At 37.0% G+C, this 17,362-nt stretch overlaps 1 protein-coding gene across 5 annotated transcripts in view; it reads right to left on the bottom strand.

Annotated features, from left to right (window-relative positions):
• klc1a (kinesin light chain 1a) overlaps positions 1-17,362 on the bottom strand; it is a 48,369-nt gene that overhangs the window by 3,341 nt on the left and 27,666 nt on the right. Inside the window, exons 10-16 of one of the 5 annotated variants that reach the window (XM_077197081.1) lie at positions 17,131-17,230; positions 15,581-15,633; positions 15,377-15,444; positions 15,137-15,245; positions 10,963-11,124; positions 3,318-3,448; positions 445-508 (exon numbers count right to left, since the gene is read on the bottom strand). In XM_077197081.1, the coding sequence (XP_077053196.1) occupies positions 445-508; positions 3,318-3,448; positions 10,963-11,124; positions 15,137-15,245; positions 15,377-15,444; positions 15,581-15,633; positions 17,131-17,230 (687 nt within the window). Of the gene's footprint in view, positions 1-444; positions 509-3,317; positions 3,449-6,297; positions 7,279-10,962; positions 11,125-15,136; positions 15,246-15,376; positions 15,445-15,580; positions 15,634-17,130; positions 17,231-17,362 lie in introns of those variants that run through there. The other 4 variants (XM_077197082.1, XM_077197083.1, XM_077197084.1 and 1 more) reach the window with 4 other exon arrangements.

The following is a 17,362-nucleotide window of genomic DNA, read 5'->3' as shown; positions in this document are numbered from 1 at the left end:
ACTGGAAAAAAAGACCCCAAAAAAGATAATGTCAAATACTACTGTTAAGGTGTCCATATGAATCTCTTTAGATATCATAAATACACTGAAAAATGCATTAGCTGAACGTCAGGATTGTTTCTTAACAAAAAAGTGTTTATTTTATAACCCAAGACCATCAGTGGTTATTGGGGATTTTAGCAAACACAATCAGACGTGTTAGTCTGTGACCGCTGAGATTTCACACATACAGTTAATTAATGTGTGTTAATATGGTAATGAAAGAGCTGTGGGTGTGTTGATAATAGATGCTCCCAAAAAACAGATTCCAAGAGTATGAGACTGAAAGACAGTAAAGTGCAAGACCAGACAAAAATAAATAAATAAAGAGAGGAGGAATTGAGAGAAACTGAGGAGAAAGATTTTAGGAGAGAGAAAGAGTGGAAAAGAAAGATGTCGTCTTACTTTGAGTTCTCCCACAGGAATATCCGGCTGGTTGAGAACTCCAAGAGAGCTGGCCCTCTTCATGCTGCATCCGAGAGAGCCACATGCAAGCACGTCAGTTAGGTCAAAGGGCAGGTGTGAGGGGTCACGGAGGAATGGGAATGTGTGGGTTAAAACATGTAAAAGCAATCACTCAATGATGTTACTTTATTATATGTGGACTAAGATTAAAACACCACAGTGGAAAGACATGCAATGACATACTGGCCATATGTACACGCTGCAGCTAAATTCAGTGTTCAATTAGTGCTTAATCCTGTATTGTACACACAGTGTTCAGTAATTTACGGGAGTGACAACCGCATTCTACAACCGAATTAACAAATTAATAATGAATCTGGTGTATAGTACAGGTCAGAGCTCTTTAAGTTGTTTAAGCTAATTATTGTAATACTATGTACTTTGAGACATATGTAGTTTAACGTGTCTCTTGTCTCGTGACGCTTTGCAGACTCTGCTGTGTGTGTGTTCATGTGTTTTGAAGGTGGCGTGGCTTTAGAGAGGCACTGAAGGGAGGGTGTGATCTCATGCTTTTAAAGCTAACTTGCTATTGCTAGCTTCTCCGAAAATTGCCTACCCTACCTTTAATCAAAAATAGTGTATACCAAAAACTCGAGACGCCAGAATGTTGCTGTGGTTATCACGTCAATCATCACAATTTCGGGAGCGAGTCTGTTCCATGCATGCACACAAAACGATAATTTGGGGAATTAACATCAGTTTTTAATTGTCACTCCTATAACTTTACAGTGTGCATGTGGCCACTGTTACGTTAGTCATCTGTCATCTGTTTTTTGACACTTCTCTCATTACTCACAGATAAATATTCTCATACAGAATTAATTATTATTTAAAATGTAATATTACTGCGGAGTTATTTCAGTTGAGTTATTTTTATCATAAGTCTATTAAGTCAATATAAGTCTATTTTCTCACCCTCGTGTTTTTTTCAAGCCTGTACGCTTCTATTTTTTATATTCAAATTTATAAATGGTGAATAAAAGCGTTACACCAAATTTGACATTGATGCCGAACCGCAATTGGTTTTCGCATATATTGTAACTGAATACGACACACTTTTTTTTCTGAAAGACAGAAAATGATATTTTTGAGCGCTGAAAAAATGAGAAAGACTTCAATTTCAGTTAATGTTTCACATAAAACCGTTGTATGTATTTAAAATACTTGCAACAAGTCAATTGGACCACTTTTGGATTTATTTTTTGTTGGCGTTTGGTGTTAAGAAGATCAGTCAGGTTTGGAAAGATATGAGGGTGAGTATATGATGAAAAAATGTTCATTTCAGGGTAAACTATTTTTTCAAGACCGAAAAGGGTGATTTCCATAAACATTGGACAAAATGATATACACACTAAACAAACAGACACCAAAAAGGAGCTGCAACGGGCCCTTTCCACACTTTTGGATTTCTCAGAAGAGGAAGTCAAGTACTGAATGGAACTACAAGAAAATTATAGCATTCAAATTTGCCGTCACTCCATCAGCCTCACACAGCACTATTTACTAGTTTTCTGTAATTTAATGCTAAAAGTAAAGTGTTATAAATGCATATTAAATTAAAAAGAATGAAAATATATATTTTAAAAAAAAATAAAAAAATTGATTTACAATGTTAACTGTTTAAACGCATCATCACAGTCTGTGAAAGGGGTCCATTGTACGACAGTAAAAAGAAGTAGTTTGCCAAGAAGTTGGTAGACAGAGAAGAGATGAAGAAAGGTTAAAAAAATTGGATAACACAGCAAGTGGGACCAAAAGACAGAAAATGGAGGAAACAGGCATGCAGCAGACAGCAAATTTGCATGGAAATGTTTATTCAATTAAACAAATGTACAACACAGCACAGAGTAATAAAAGTCCTCAAATAAAAAAAACAACAAAAAAAAAAACAGATCCAAGCAGACACAAAAAGGCATCAAGAAAATCACCAAGCAAAAAGGCATAAAAGATGAACAAAGTAATCATAACACATGCCAGAAAATAGTTAAAATGCAAAGAATAAATAAAAACAAATGGCATTTTACAGGGTAAGGAGAGAAAGTTAGTCACATCACATCTGACAAATCAGATGCTACAGGAACCCCAGTGAGCAGTCCTGAACACACTTCATCATAATGTCATCCGTCAGTCCATTAGATGTCATTCAGGGTTAAGCAGGTTTATTCATGTGCAAAAAATACAGCCCAGTTAATAAAGCAAGCAAATCCCTTCATCAACTTAAAACTGGGCAGTGAAAGAGAAAGACTTGTATACCGGCAGAGGACTTTCCTTCATGATAACGTTATCACAGTGTGCAAAATCACCAGTCTTCCTCACATTAAAGAGATAATTCTATAAAACCGGTCCCATAAACCCTCTTAAAAGGAAAAGCTTTTTTTTTTTTTGGTGTCATCCAGTGTTTAGAGTAATTCAGATTGGGACATTCACTTCATGCTCTCCATAATTACAGTCTATGACTCCCAATGACTTTAGATTAGCTTTAGAATGTCTAGAGACATTTCAGACAGAGATACAGATAGTAATTCTGTCCCAGTGGGTTCCTAACCTGCTAAATCCTGCTCCTCAAGATCTACTTCACTGCAGAGTTTAGTTAGAAACTCTATTTGAATCATTTTAACAATGTCTTCCCAAAAGTGTGATTGAGCATCCTCCTGTCCCAGTTTTATAGCCATATAGCCATTAAAGTTGCTATTCCAGTGTATGGTCATGATGTCATGTTCGCCTACCCATTGTTGAGTCCGTAGTGGGAAGGTTTGGGATTTTGGAAAGGGGAGGTTTGGTCTGAAAATAGGGATGGAAGTGGTGATAGTTACCCAGGATTTTTGGGTTCGTTTTCTCGTACGCCACCTCCTTTGAGCTTGCGGACCAGTTTCTCACTGCTGCGTCGGATAGAGGCCCGCAGTTTACTAAAGGAACCGCTGCGCTTCAACGAGCCCGAGCCGTCCTGCCAACAGAGACGCTGCAGCGTTAAAACCACACACTTATTTACATACTGCACATTAGTGAAAGAGGGCACTGACACAAGCTCATCCTCAAACACACTCAAGCACAATGATCACTTACCCGGATCTGGAAATATGGTCCTCGGTTATGTTGGTTTAAAAAGGGATAGTTCAGCCGAAAAATAAAATTCTGTTATAAATGACTCACCCTCATGTCATTCCAAGTAATTTAGTTATATGACAAACAATATAAAGCAATCATGTCCATTCATATGGATTACCTTTATGTCTTTATGAACTTTTTAAAGCTTTGAGAGTTCAATGGATGGACAAAATTTATGAGAACATTAAAAACATCCTCTATGTCCTAAAGATGAACAAATGTCTTTTTCAGTTTGAACTGACATAAGGGTGAGTAAATTTCATGACAATTTAAATTTTTTGGGTGAACTAACCTTATTAAGTTACTTACAAAAATATGACCATATTTGAATTATATAACCTTTCATTACAAATAAGATTATATTTGCTGGTCAGGACAAATTCCAAAGCCAAACACATTTAACATGTCGTTCCAAACCCATAAGACTTTCATTTGTCTTCAAAACAAATATATATATATATATATACACACATATTATATATATATATATATATATATATATACACATATATATAACAGAGTGCCACTTTGACGCTTCAAGAAGTGCATAAAAGATCGTAAAACTAATCATATGAAATGAGCGTTTAGTCCTAATTTTCTGAAGAGACTCGATCGCTTAATATGATGAACAGATTTGTTTTAGGCATTTATCCACATATAAACATTGATCAACTCACTCATCAGTTGTTGTAAACAGAAGCTCAAGCATGTTCGCTTGACGTACAAGAACCAATGAGGTTCCTTCTCGTGTTACGCAGCACATTTGAGCTTCTGCAAGAACCAATGAGGTTCATTCTCGTGTTACGCAGCACGTTTGAGCTTCTGCAAGAACCAATGAGGTTTCTTCTCGCGCATCAAGCAGGTTCAATTGAGCTTCTGTTTATGTCCACTGATCGAGGTTTAATTATAAATAAAAGCCTAATTTCAATCTGTTCATCATATAAAGCGATCGAGTCTCTTCAGAAAATTTGGACTAAACCACTTCATATGGATTAGTTTTATGATCTCTTTATGTACTTTTTTAGCGGTCAATGGAGGGACAGAAAGCTCTCAGATTTCATTAAAAATATCTTCAATTGTGATCCGAAAACGAACGAAAGTCGTACGGGTTCGGAACGACATGAGGTCATTTTGGGTGAACTAACCCTTTAAACTAAAACTTCCATTTCTAAATCTCTTAATTACAGCAGTTCAATTTTTGTTATTTTCATCTTTTTAGAAAGAACAGAGTATATTGTTTAAATAATTCTCACGCTCTTCCCCAAAAAAGGATTTACTACTATTTCTTAATGACTCTCCATTACTTTTTCCAGTTATTCATGAGCGCTAGATAAGAATGATTAAACATTATAAAAATATTTATTTTAAAATAATTATAGAACTGTATACAGACTGCAATCACAAAATAGCAATTTCATGCTAATGAAACATTTTAGAGCTGAGCATTACTAGTAAGATCACTATAAAAATTTAAAACATTGAAATCTTCCCATGAACTTATGAACCCTGTAATATTCTGTAGGTCCCGATACAGTTCGTCCTCCGATCTTTACCACAGTCTGCTCTGCTGCAGTCTCTTCTGCTGCGACCCCTCACCTTTGACCCCCTGAACCTGGCTATTCATCCAGGGGTAATGGAGGTGGAAGGGGGAGGAGGAGAGGTTTGAAGAAGATGCAACACTGAGCCAGAAAAATCATGACCACCACCTCCATTAAAAAGACAAGCAGTTACAGCAGTCAGCCACAACACATCCGACTCACACACACCAACATCAGGTTTAAACATTTCACCGGACAAAAACACACATATGCTTTCAAAAACACATAAAGAGAAGGAGAACACAAGCAGAGGCTGTGGTCAGCAAAGTCAGTTTTATTTAGTTATGAAAGACACAAGATGCAGCAACACAACAGAGAACATGTTAGTAGAAGAAAGAAAACAAGAGCATCAGATTCTACAGACATGCTTCTATTCGTCCCATCTAATCCTTCTCATCTACCCATCTCCCTTTTCTAGTGTTCTACTATATACAATGGTCTCTGAATAATAAACAATATGAAATGGTTTGAAAAAGTGTGTGGAAAACAAGATTTGCTGGTCTATACAAATGCTGAACAACACAACCATGCCACATTAATGCACTGTACAGGAAGTGTGAGAGAGATAGCTTTACAGGGCTCACTTTCGGACACCGCAGATCAAAGTTCAAATGGCTCCCAGCACTACAAGACATTGAGGGGAACCAATGACAAACAAGAGAACTGAGTGTCACATGCCTTGCCGCTTAAATCAATGTTAGCGTCAATAGGAGATAAGCTCTATTTACAGCATTTCTGGCATAATGGTGATTAGAACGTATAATTTCGACTCATCCCTCTTTTATTCATTTTATTTTATTCATTTATTTTTATGTATTATTTTGTTATATAATTTTAAGGAAATAAGAGGGGTCTTTAAGATTTCAGTTTGCTTTTTAATTTAGCACTGCCCTGAATAAGCTATTCCACATAAGAAAGGTTTACATATATTTCACAAGACAAAATAATAGCTAAAAAATGTATTTAAAAAAAATTATAATAATTATATATATATATATATATATATATGGTTTCAAAAGTATGACCACATGTCCAAAGTTCTACACAATTATACTGAATCAAATTGAATTTATTTGAAACTTAAGTATGATTTTTACTTTTATTTTATGAAAATTTGAGGAATGAGATTACGTTATTTTATATTATGCCAAAAATGCCTTATTACTCAAAAATGAGTTTAACTTATTATTGAACAGAATATTGTTGTTATGGAGGATGTATATCAAATGTACAGCATAGACATTAATAAGAGTTGGTTTTAATTTGTCAAAACTTTTAATCTAACAAAAGTTTGTTTATTATATAATAAAAATATTATATAAACAAACTTGTATGTAATAGGCCAGCCCTATATCTACTCTAAGGTCTCTTTACACAGCTCTTTTATACAGACTTGTAAAAGAGTGCAAGTCATGGACTATTTTTGACAGATATGGTCACTATGAACAAAAATTCCCTGTGTGTTCAATGGAGAAAATAACAGCTAATAGATTCAGAGGGTGAGTAAATAATGACAGAATTTTCATTCTTGAGTGAACTATTGCTTAAACACCAAAGCAGCTGTATTTAGATGAAAATTCCAATCAGTGTTAAAAGGGAAAGGAAAATGGAGGATAGTCCCTATGAAGTATTTGAGCAGGAAAAGTATTTGAGTCTTTACTAAGAGAGAGATTTAAACAGCAGGAGACTCTGAGATGGAGCTCTAAAGGAAGTTAATTAGAAACACAGACATAGGGGCAGCTTACATTCCAGATGAACAGACAAACAGTTAAAGAGACTGACGGACAAGAAGAGACCTCTCTACAGACATATTACAGACTGACAGATTATTATAGTGCTGCAAGATAGAAGAGAGACTTAGTTCAGCTTTGACAAGAAGGAAAGGCCAAGGAACTTGGCCAGGTCAGGTCTGCTTTTGCCCACTTATGCCCACAGGAGAAGGAGGAGAAGGAAAGGTGCCATTCGGAGAGAGGAGACGAAAAAACATCAAAGCTGGAGAGGGGGGATGAGGAGGGCATCCATCATGCAGAAGGTAAGTTCAACAACCACAACAAGGCACCTGGAGTTACACCTGCCAACCACACGAGAAAGAGAGAGAGAGAGAGAGAGAGAGCAATGCAAGAGGAGGCAGAATAAGTACACAAGGAGAAGAGAGAGTTATAGAGAAAGAGGAACAGAGACAAAATGTTATATTATTAGGGAGACTGAAATTGAAAGTGCAGACAATGAAAAGAGACGGATGAAAAAGCAAGATATATAGAAAGTGAAAAAAATGTTAAATGGCAGTAAGGCCTGAAAAATACTGTACACAAGCAAATGCTCAAATTGTGCCAGTGTAACCCCTCCGGTTCTAGTCGCCCAAGTTCTACTCGCTGGCCTCCGTTACACTGACCCCCCTAAACAACACTCCCATTCGGGTCACGGCAGCAATGTAACCCCTCTGGTTCTACTTGCACCGCTCGGAGCAGGAATTGGCGAATTGTCATTTCCTGCATGGAAGGCAGGAGCGCTAACAAGGACGCTAAAGACCACAGCATCTAGCTTCAGTTGCTAGGCCTCTTGAGGCCAGGGGAGTGAGGTTAACTAGCACTCGCTGGCCTCCATTACGCCGGTACACACTTCTCTTCTCTCTGCATTCTCAGAGATGCCACAAGGGGCGCTATAGCATTAGAGCAAACCTTTTCTTCTCTAGTCAGTTCACTCTTTCAGGTCAGCTGCTGTCATGGTGAAGTGACAGTTTGAGTAGAACCTTTGTGAGGAGAGGTTAATATGAGCGAATACTTCTTGAAAAATTCAAAAATTCAGCAGTTCGAACAGAGTTCTGCAGGAATTAGTCTTAAAGGGGTCCTGTTGTGATCATATACAGGTTCATAATTTGTTCATGAGCTGAAATGAAAAAAATAGGGTCTCTTGGACATGACGACAACACACTACTAATGCAACTCAACCAGTCCTCGTCTTTTTTTAGTATGCCTTGGGTGGGAATTATGTAAATGAGGATTATTGTGATATACATGTTCTCGTATGAAAATTCAAGGGACGTTGAAGTCACACAACTGTGGTGAAGTTCATATATAGCCAGTCTTTTTTTTTTACTTCTGGTGATTGCATTGCATTTAGATTTTCAAAAATCATAAAAGTTTTGTTCATTTATGAAGCTTGTCTTGATGGACAATGTGTAAGAATCATAAACTTTGGTTTCGCCACAGAGTTTATTTTCAGCAATAATCCAAAAGCCAATGGAAAAATATTCTATTGGCTTTTTGTCGAGGGAACAAGGGTGATGCTAACTTCTGATTCTAACAAAGTTTACAAGGTACCAGGTTGATGAATATGCGTTTGAAGACCAAATCATCAAGGTTTGCCAGGTTTTTGGCATTGGTCTGTCTATATTCAAATGTCATTACTATCACAAAAAATTGACCGTGCATTTGTAATTTTCTGCATATGTGTTAAGTCAAGAGGCAACATGTAAATGTATTGCAGTAAAAATATACTCCTCAGAAGAACAATAGCAACTCACAGGGGCATAAACAAAAGCAAATTAAATCTGGAACGAAACAAAGAACACAAATATTGTGCCACTGTGAACACATATGGGATCATGTGCTTGTTTGTGTAAAATGGCTGACCGAAATAAATTCAGCACAGTAGTCTTGTTTAGAGGCCAAAGCGACAGGCACTTTTCCATGACTCTATTCCTACAACCCTGAGCAAGGTCTAAAAATGGCACACTATCTACCCTGAGGTCCTATTGATTTGTGCAAGCTTATACATTATGGACCTCAGATATGACCGAGAGAGGGATATGAATAGATGAGGACAATAACACAAAATGGACTGGCAAGAGGTAAAAAAAGCAAGAGGATACTTTAGGCGTGCAAACAAACACACATTCATAAATAGGATTAGAGCATGCATTCAATGAGACAAATCAGAAAAACACACCAGGAGTACAGAACACACAGCCCACGCCAACATGTACGTGAATGTAAGACCTTGCTGATTTTATGCTACGTGAGTGCCTGTATGTGTAAGAAAAACAAATGCATGTTTGAGAAAGATTTACAATATAACAGTACAGTATATAGTGAAGTACTGAGCCGTGTGCGTGAGAGAAAGAGACAAGGACACATAAGCAAGAAAGACAGGGAAGGGAAATTCAGGTGAATGAGATCACAGCCAAACCAGCTCGATGAATCTGATAGGAGCCTCCCACAATTCGAATTAGGGGGTGGGTTCTCGCCATGGGGGATGCTGATTGGTTGTCTTGGAGCTATGGTTACTGTTGCTACGGCAGCATAAAAGTTGTGACTCAGAATTGCAGAGAGACTACAGCAGAGGTGTGATGATCAAAACAGCAGCTACGAAACATCTGCCTTACAGAAGAGAAGCAGTTCATATTCGTCTAATGCTAAGCTACATAGAGGAAGTTAATGAATGAATGTGTTCCGTTTAGATAAATGATGATTTGGATAATTCATTAAACTTAAGGAACATTTTTAAAAACAATTCATTGTGTCTGGCACAAAAGAAATTCTGTTAATTTAAGGATTGAGTGTGTTTAAAAGACAAGCTGTGATTTAAACTGCAAATGCATGAGATTTACTTAAATAATGCAACCCACCTGCTCAGCAATTTTTTTATATCAATAATTAAAGTTTTTACTCTTGTTTAAAAGAGTAAAAGAAACATGTTTTTCTTTTATATACATATATTTTATTAAATACAATAAAAGACGAAAATAATTAACTTATATAAATGAAAGAGTATCAGACATTAATACTCTTGAATATATCAAATGTGTATGAATACACTACCACTTAAATGTCTGGACAATAATAATAATAATAATAATAACAATAATGTTTATTAATACTAGAATATATTACATTTAATACTATTAATAAAAGAATTGTATAAAATAGATCATAATCATTATTATTGCTATTATTTATTATTATTATTATATATAAAATAACATTATAATTGACATCTAAATGTATCTATAACTTTAAGCATTTCAGTATAAGACTCTAAATCAAAACTTTAAAAAAAAATCATACAGAAATTCAGTCAAGTGAGTGCAAACGTTTGACTGGTAGTGTATTATGTATAAAGAATGTTTACTAAATATAAACAGTATGTAAAAAAACAATCTCTGCAGTCAATGAATATAATGGGAGTTAATTCATGGTTGAAAGGGTTAATATGGTTTCAAGTCAGGCCACTATAAAGCACTACAGGCAAATAAATAAATCTGACACTCAATCAGCAAGAGGAATATGACTACAATGATGTATGGAGTCAGTAAGTATAGAGTAACTCCAATCCAACACTATTTGAGCCCCAGAAACAGGCCTGCAAATTCCACACGCTGCTCTTTGAGAGCACTAATGCTGAACTGACTGAGGTTACTATCATACTTTTGATTCTAAACTCAATACAAGTCACTGTAATGATATAATTAGTTTATCTGATTTCAGGTTTGATCTGCTTCCAGGGATTCATTTTCCTGTCTTAAACAGAGTTTGATCAATGCACTGGCACACATCCTAATGCATTATTCTTCATGTGATTAATTCTGGATGTGAGGTGGGGTGGATGTATGTGGGAATTATTGTGTCTTGTCAGGTCAGAATTACATGCCGTCCAACATCACTATCCTCTCACTGAATATTTATGCCTGCCAGGACTCAGAGGGCCGTGAGATATTGTAGTGTGTGTGGGCCTGGGCGGTGTGTACTGTACTTACCCCGTTCCACTCCACGCTCATACTCACTTCCTCTCCTCCGTCAGGGCCGCTTTCGTACTTCACCGTGTCAGAGGTCAGGCTCTCACGGCTCCGCTGCTTCTCTCGTACTTCAGGGTCTCCCAGCACCTCCGCCACACGCTGCTTATGTGCCGTGTCCAGACCCTGCAGGAAGACAGACGACACAAAATTAACAAATACGGTCTGATCAAAACAATCATATTTTTATTAGCTTTGACCTACAACCTATCTACCCATTTATAGAAATTTATAGTGACTTTTTTTCTAGAAAAACTTACATGGTTCTATTTTTTTGGTCATTTTTGGAGGAATCAATGCAGTTTGAACATTCTTAATTATCTTACATATTTCACACATTTCATTTTTATTTACTTATTTAGATATTTTTTTTTCATAATTTATTTATTATAAAATAAATTTAAAATGTATAAAATAAATGATATATATATATATATATATATACATATATAAAATGTTATATATACACAAGATATTATATATATATAAATGTTAAATATACACATAAAATATTATATATATATATATAAAATGTTTTATATATATATATATAAAATCTTATATATATATATATATATATATATATACACAGGTCCTTCTCAAAAAATTTGCATATTGTGATAAAGTTCATTATTTTCCATAATGTAATGATAAAAATTAAACTTTCATATATTTTAGATTCATTGCACACCAACTGAAATATTTCAGGTCTTTTATTGTTTTAATACGGATGATTTTGGCATACAGCTCATGAAAACCCAAAATTCCTGTCTCAAAAAATTAGCATATTTCATCCGACCAATAAAAGAAGTGTTTTTAATACAAAAAAAAAGTCAACCTTCAAATAATTATGTTCAGTTATGCACTCAATACTTGGTCGGGAATCCTTTTGCAGAAATGACTGCTTCAATGCGGCGTGGCATGGAGGCAATCAGCCTGTGGCACTGCTGAGGTGTTATGGAGGCCCAGGATGCTTCGATAGCGGCCTTAAGCTCATCCAGAGTGTTGGGTCTTGCGTCTCTCAACTTTCTCTTCTCAATATCCCACAGATTCTCTATGGGGTTCAGGTCAGGAGAGTTGGCAGGCCAATTGAGCATAGTAATACCATGGTCAGTAAACCATTTACCAGTGGTTTTGGCACTGTGAGTAGGTGCCAGGTCGTGCTGAAAAATGAAATCTTCATCTTCATAAAGCTTTTCAGCAGATGGAAGCATGAAGTGCTCCAAAATCTCCTGATAGCTAGCTGCATTGACCCTGCCCTTGATAAAACACAGTGGACCAACACCAGCAGCTGACATGGCACCCCAGACCATCACTGACTGTGGGTACTTGACACTGGACTTCAGGCATTTTGGCATTTCCTTCTCCCCAGTCTTCCTCCAGACTCTGGCACCTTGATTTCCGAATGACATGCAAAACTGAGCAACAGTCCAGTGCTGCTTCTCTGTAGCCCAGGTCAGGCGCTTCTGCCGCTGTTTCTGGTTCAAAAGTGGCTTGACCTGGGGAATGCGGCACCTGTAGCCCATTTCCTGCACACGCCTGTGCACAGTGGCTCTGGATGTTTCTACTCCAGACTCAGTCCACTGCTTCCGCAGGTCCCCCAAGGTCTGGAATCGGTCCTTCTCCACAATCTTCCTCAGGGTCCGGTCACCTCTTCTCGTTGTGCAGCGTTTTTTGCCACACTTTTTCCTTCCCACAGACTTCCCACTGAGGTGCCTTGATACAGCACTCTGGGAACAGCCTATTTGTTCAGAAATTTCTTTGTGTCTTACCCTCTTGCTTGAGGGTGTCAATGATGGCCTTCTGGACAGCAGTCAGGTCGACAGTCTTACCCATGTTTGCGTTTTTGAGTAATGAAACAGGCTGGGAGTTATTAAAAGCCTCAGGAATCTTTTGCAGGTGTTTAGAGTTAATTAGTTGATTCAGATGATTAGGTTAATAGCTCGTTTAGAGACCCTTTTCATGATATGCTAATTTTTTGAGATAGGAATTTTGGGTTTTCATGAGCTGTATGCCAAAATTCATCAGTATTAAAACAATAAAAGACCTGAAATATTTCAGTTGGTGTGCAATGAATCTAAAATATATGAAAGTTTAATTTTTATCATTACATTATGGAAAATAATGAACTCACGATTCTCCAAATCCTCGATTCGATTACATTTTCGATTCTAAGGTCACAGTTAGATTCGATTCTCGATTTTTTATTTTAAGCACAGGTTGCTGTTGCTCCTAAAAAACTGACATCAGTTCATCGCAAACTCACACATCTCTGTTGTTATCAGTGAAGCTGACTGATTAGCTTTCATAATATATAGCCTACACTTTGTTTGTTATAATTAGAGGATTTGCCAACTTACAGAATTCAGCACTGAACAAAGAGTCCGTTTTGAGCGGTGAGGAGAGTCTATTTTAAATGCTTCTGATTGGTCATTGCGTTCAAGAAATCAACACATATGTCTGTGATTGGCTAAATCGCTCAACGCTGCAACAATGTTATAAATAGAAACTCTGGCCTGTAAATCGTTTCTATTTTGTTTTAGTTGTTCTTGTTGCTTTTCTGCAACAGATGAAGTTTTTATTAGTTTTAGTTTTTAGTATTAGTTTTTATATGTTTTATTCATAGATATTTCTAGTTTGCGGGAGTCCCGCGAATCTTTTTATTCTCCCGCACACACAGAGTGAGTGCATTACCGCCCGCGCTCGCACTCGGCCAACAAATCTAGTCCCGCGCCGCACTCTATTGCGTTGGGAGTGCACGTCTATAGATCAAGAGCCCGGCCCGAGGATAGTGACGGGAAATATCGGTCAATTTCGGGCTCGGGCATAGAGTCCAAGTTAGAGGACTCACATCCTTTCAACACGTGTGTTTTTTTCCCGCGCCGTGACGAGTCGTTCATGAACGATCCGTTCATTGCCTCTGTCACGCGACAAGTGAACAAAAGACTCGGAAGGTCAAGTATTAATGTTCCCTGTAAATTACTTTTGACTGCATTATAATGATTTCTTAATTCAGAATATGATCAAGATTGCGTTGGATGTGTTCGGGGAATTTGCCTGTTAAAAGTATAACATTTAAAGCCCCTGAAATGACTAGAAAAAAGATTAGTTAATTTTGATGAACGAGATTGAACAATAGAGTCAGTAAAACGATCCGAACTTTCCATCACGGGCGCGACATGGGGGCGTGGCAGTATCGACGATTCCATTTTTTATTTCGATTTTTGAGTTTGTGAATTAATTTCGATCGATTTCGATTTAAAATCGAAATCGTTACACCCTTAATATATATATATATATATATATATATATATATATATATATATATATATATATATATATATATATATATATACAGTATATTAGTATTTTATTTATATAAAATGTTTTATATACACATAATATATTTATATATACACACATAATATATATATATATATATATATATATATACACATACACACCCAAACACAATATATTATATATTAATATAACACATTTAATACGCACTTGCACTGTGATTCATCTCAAATCTGACAACACATACACATATATAATATGGTTTGTTAAAAATACGCGTAAACAGACAGGCAGAGTTAGGTTCATGTATGTTTCAGTCGATGGATACACATTCTGGCTTCACCCAAACTTTGTTCGATGCAAGTGCCGTATGCTCTAATATGACCAAGCTAAATTGCAATGTAAATTGCAAAGCAATGTCACGCATTTTTTAGGCCAAAACTTTTTTTGTCACATACAACAAACATCTCCTCACTATCCGTTAGCTGCCTGTCCCCTGAACACACTGTAAAAAAAAAACACGGTCACTGCAGACACCCCAGGCTCCACAAACGGCAACAAAAACAAACTGGCCTTACCCGCACCACGAAACATAACAAACTGTTCCAGCCAATAACCTATAAGAAGGGTTTGGGGGTGTGGTTTGGGGGGTTAGTGCGCGGATGAGGAGGAGGGAGGGTCTAGCTAGCCTTTGTTTTGTTTGACAATACTTTAAACGTCAACAAGAAGTGATGTCACCCGACATCGCTTAGAGCACCTTTAATAAAAACCTATTGAACCCTGAGTGACAGCTGGCCTATTTGTATTTCACCAACAGACCACACACACACACACACACCTGTTTTCTGGAGCGCAAAGCCGCCTCCTCCAGGGTCTCTGCAGCCTCAAACTTGCCCTGTCTCTTGTAGAGAGCACCAAGATTCTTCAGTGTGGTCGTCACAGTGGGGCTGCAGGCGGCAGAAGTCAGACAGGAAAACATTTCATTGTGATTCTGCAGAAGTAAGACTGTAAAATCTTGAAGCTAAGCAAATTGTGTATACTTGTTTCAATGCATGCAGCAGATGAGGGAATATCTGACCTGTCTACTTTACAGGCCTTGTACCAGCCACCATACTCTCCAAACGGAGAGCCATCCTTCTGCTTGCCCTGAAACACAGAAAGCATTTAGAAACAAGCTCTCAAAAACACTGAAAGTGCCATCTGGACAGTGCTGATATTCAACATTAAAACATACTGTAGTATAAACATTACTCTCATCCTCTGACCCTTGACCTGTTCTCACCTTGCTCTGTTCTTCTCTTTCCTCTGCATGCATCCAGATAGGTTTATTTTCATCTGCAGGTGGAAACAAAGGACATAAAAACAACATCACTTTAAGGCCAAACACACAGACACACACACACATACCTAGCTATTAAAGCAACACCAAGGAACTTTTCCTCTGCGGTCACCCTACAGGTTGGAAGCGGAATTGTCCATTACCGCTGTCGTAAATAATTTAGCCTACCGCAGCCTACAGTCGCACGCTCGCTGTTTATCCAGCACTGGCTTTGGAATCAACAATGGCCACAGACAAGGTAGAGTATGATAAATGATTTTATGAAAGACATCACAAACGAAGAAAAACTATGTATGCCGTAAAGCAGTTGAATTTTGTAGTTCTTTTTGTGCTCCGGCTACTACCCGAAACCCGAAGTTACATAGTGTCAGTAAAAGCGATACAGACCACAACAGGCTATGGCAGACGTGTCATTTAACCTATTGTAAGTCGATGTACCATCACAAGGGTCTTGGAAATATATTATGAAGGTTGAAAAACTACATAGTGTTACTTTAAGTTCAATATAATGAGTGATAGTGTTTCTAGTGCCTGAGGTGACGATTGACCTCACTGACAGAAACAGTGGGAGCTTTTAGCTTACAAATGAGCTCTTGGTTAGAGCTTCACAATTAACCAACATGTCTTCCTGCCAGTGTGTGTGTGTGTGTGTGTGTGTGTGTGTGTGTGTGTGTGTGTGTGTGTGTGTGTGTGTGAGAAAGAGCATGTAAGAGAAGGAAAGAAGATGCATAAACCATTAAGTGCATAAACCACCAAGACTAGTCTTACAAGTTAGTAATCACATTTTTCTCTTTAAAACTGCTCATAACTTTAAGTCAGTTACATAAAAAAGTAGATTGGCCTAATTTGATACCGAAAAGTAATGCTAACTGCCCCTTGACTAACTGCTAGTTGGACGGGTCATGCTAGTTCTTAAGACACTATCTTAACATAATGGCTATGTTTATGCAATTGGCCCCAGAACTAGAATAACAAAAAGAAGTTTGAAAGTGTTTGTGCATAATATATTCTTGATATATTTCAGACACTGAAATTAATCAATACATCCCACATCAACATTTACCATTTCTAATTATAATATTTTAATACATACTACTGTTCATAAGTTTGAGGTCAGTAAGAAAGGATGCATTAAATTGATCAAAAGTGACGGTAAAAAAAACATTTATAATCTTACAAAATATCTGGCAAATAAATCTGCCAAATATTGCCATTTTCTCAAAGAGTATTCATTTTATATCGCCAGCAAAATCATAACAAATATATAAAGAATAAATAACAAATCTTTCAGCTCTAAGGAGCATGTTAAGCTTCACTTTGAATTCTGCAAGTTTCCAGTGTGGTAAGCTGTGTCGCTGCTGCTGACTGTATAAAACATGCTTAGAAAGTTTTATTTTTAAGTAGAATAGTGTTGAGCACATTTTAATATTCCATAGAGAACAATGTAAAAAGATATTATAAAAAATGCTTGGGTCAGGAAAAAACACACATACCATCTACAGAGCCAAATTCTCTCTCATGGGCTCTGGTCAGGATCTCCTTGTATAGAGTCTCGGCCTGCTTAAATTTCCCCTGTTTCAGGTAGCATGAAGCCTGAGAAAGAGAGAGAAATGGGTCAGTAACAGGGATGTACTTATTTGTATAAATTTTCTAGATTACATTTGACCAAGTATATTTATTGACTATATTATGTGCAGGAAAAAAGAAAGACCCTACAATACGATA

Source organism: Siphateles boraxobius, unplaced genomic scaffold, assembly GCF_051911475.1.
Source record: "Siphateles boraxobius isolate OS27281-9 unplaced genomic scaffold, OSU_SipBor_1 37, whole genome shotgun sequence".
Classification (NCBI taxonomy): Eukaryota; Metazoa; Chordata; class Actinopteri; order Cypriniformes; family Leuciscidae; genus Siphateles; species Siphateles boraxobius.
The sequence above is the reverse complement of the archived record's forward strand: the minus strand, read 5'-3'. Positions and strand labels throughout refer to the sequence as shown.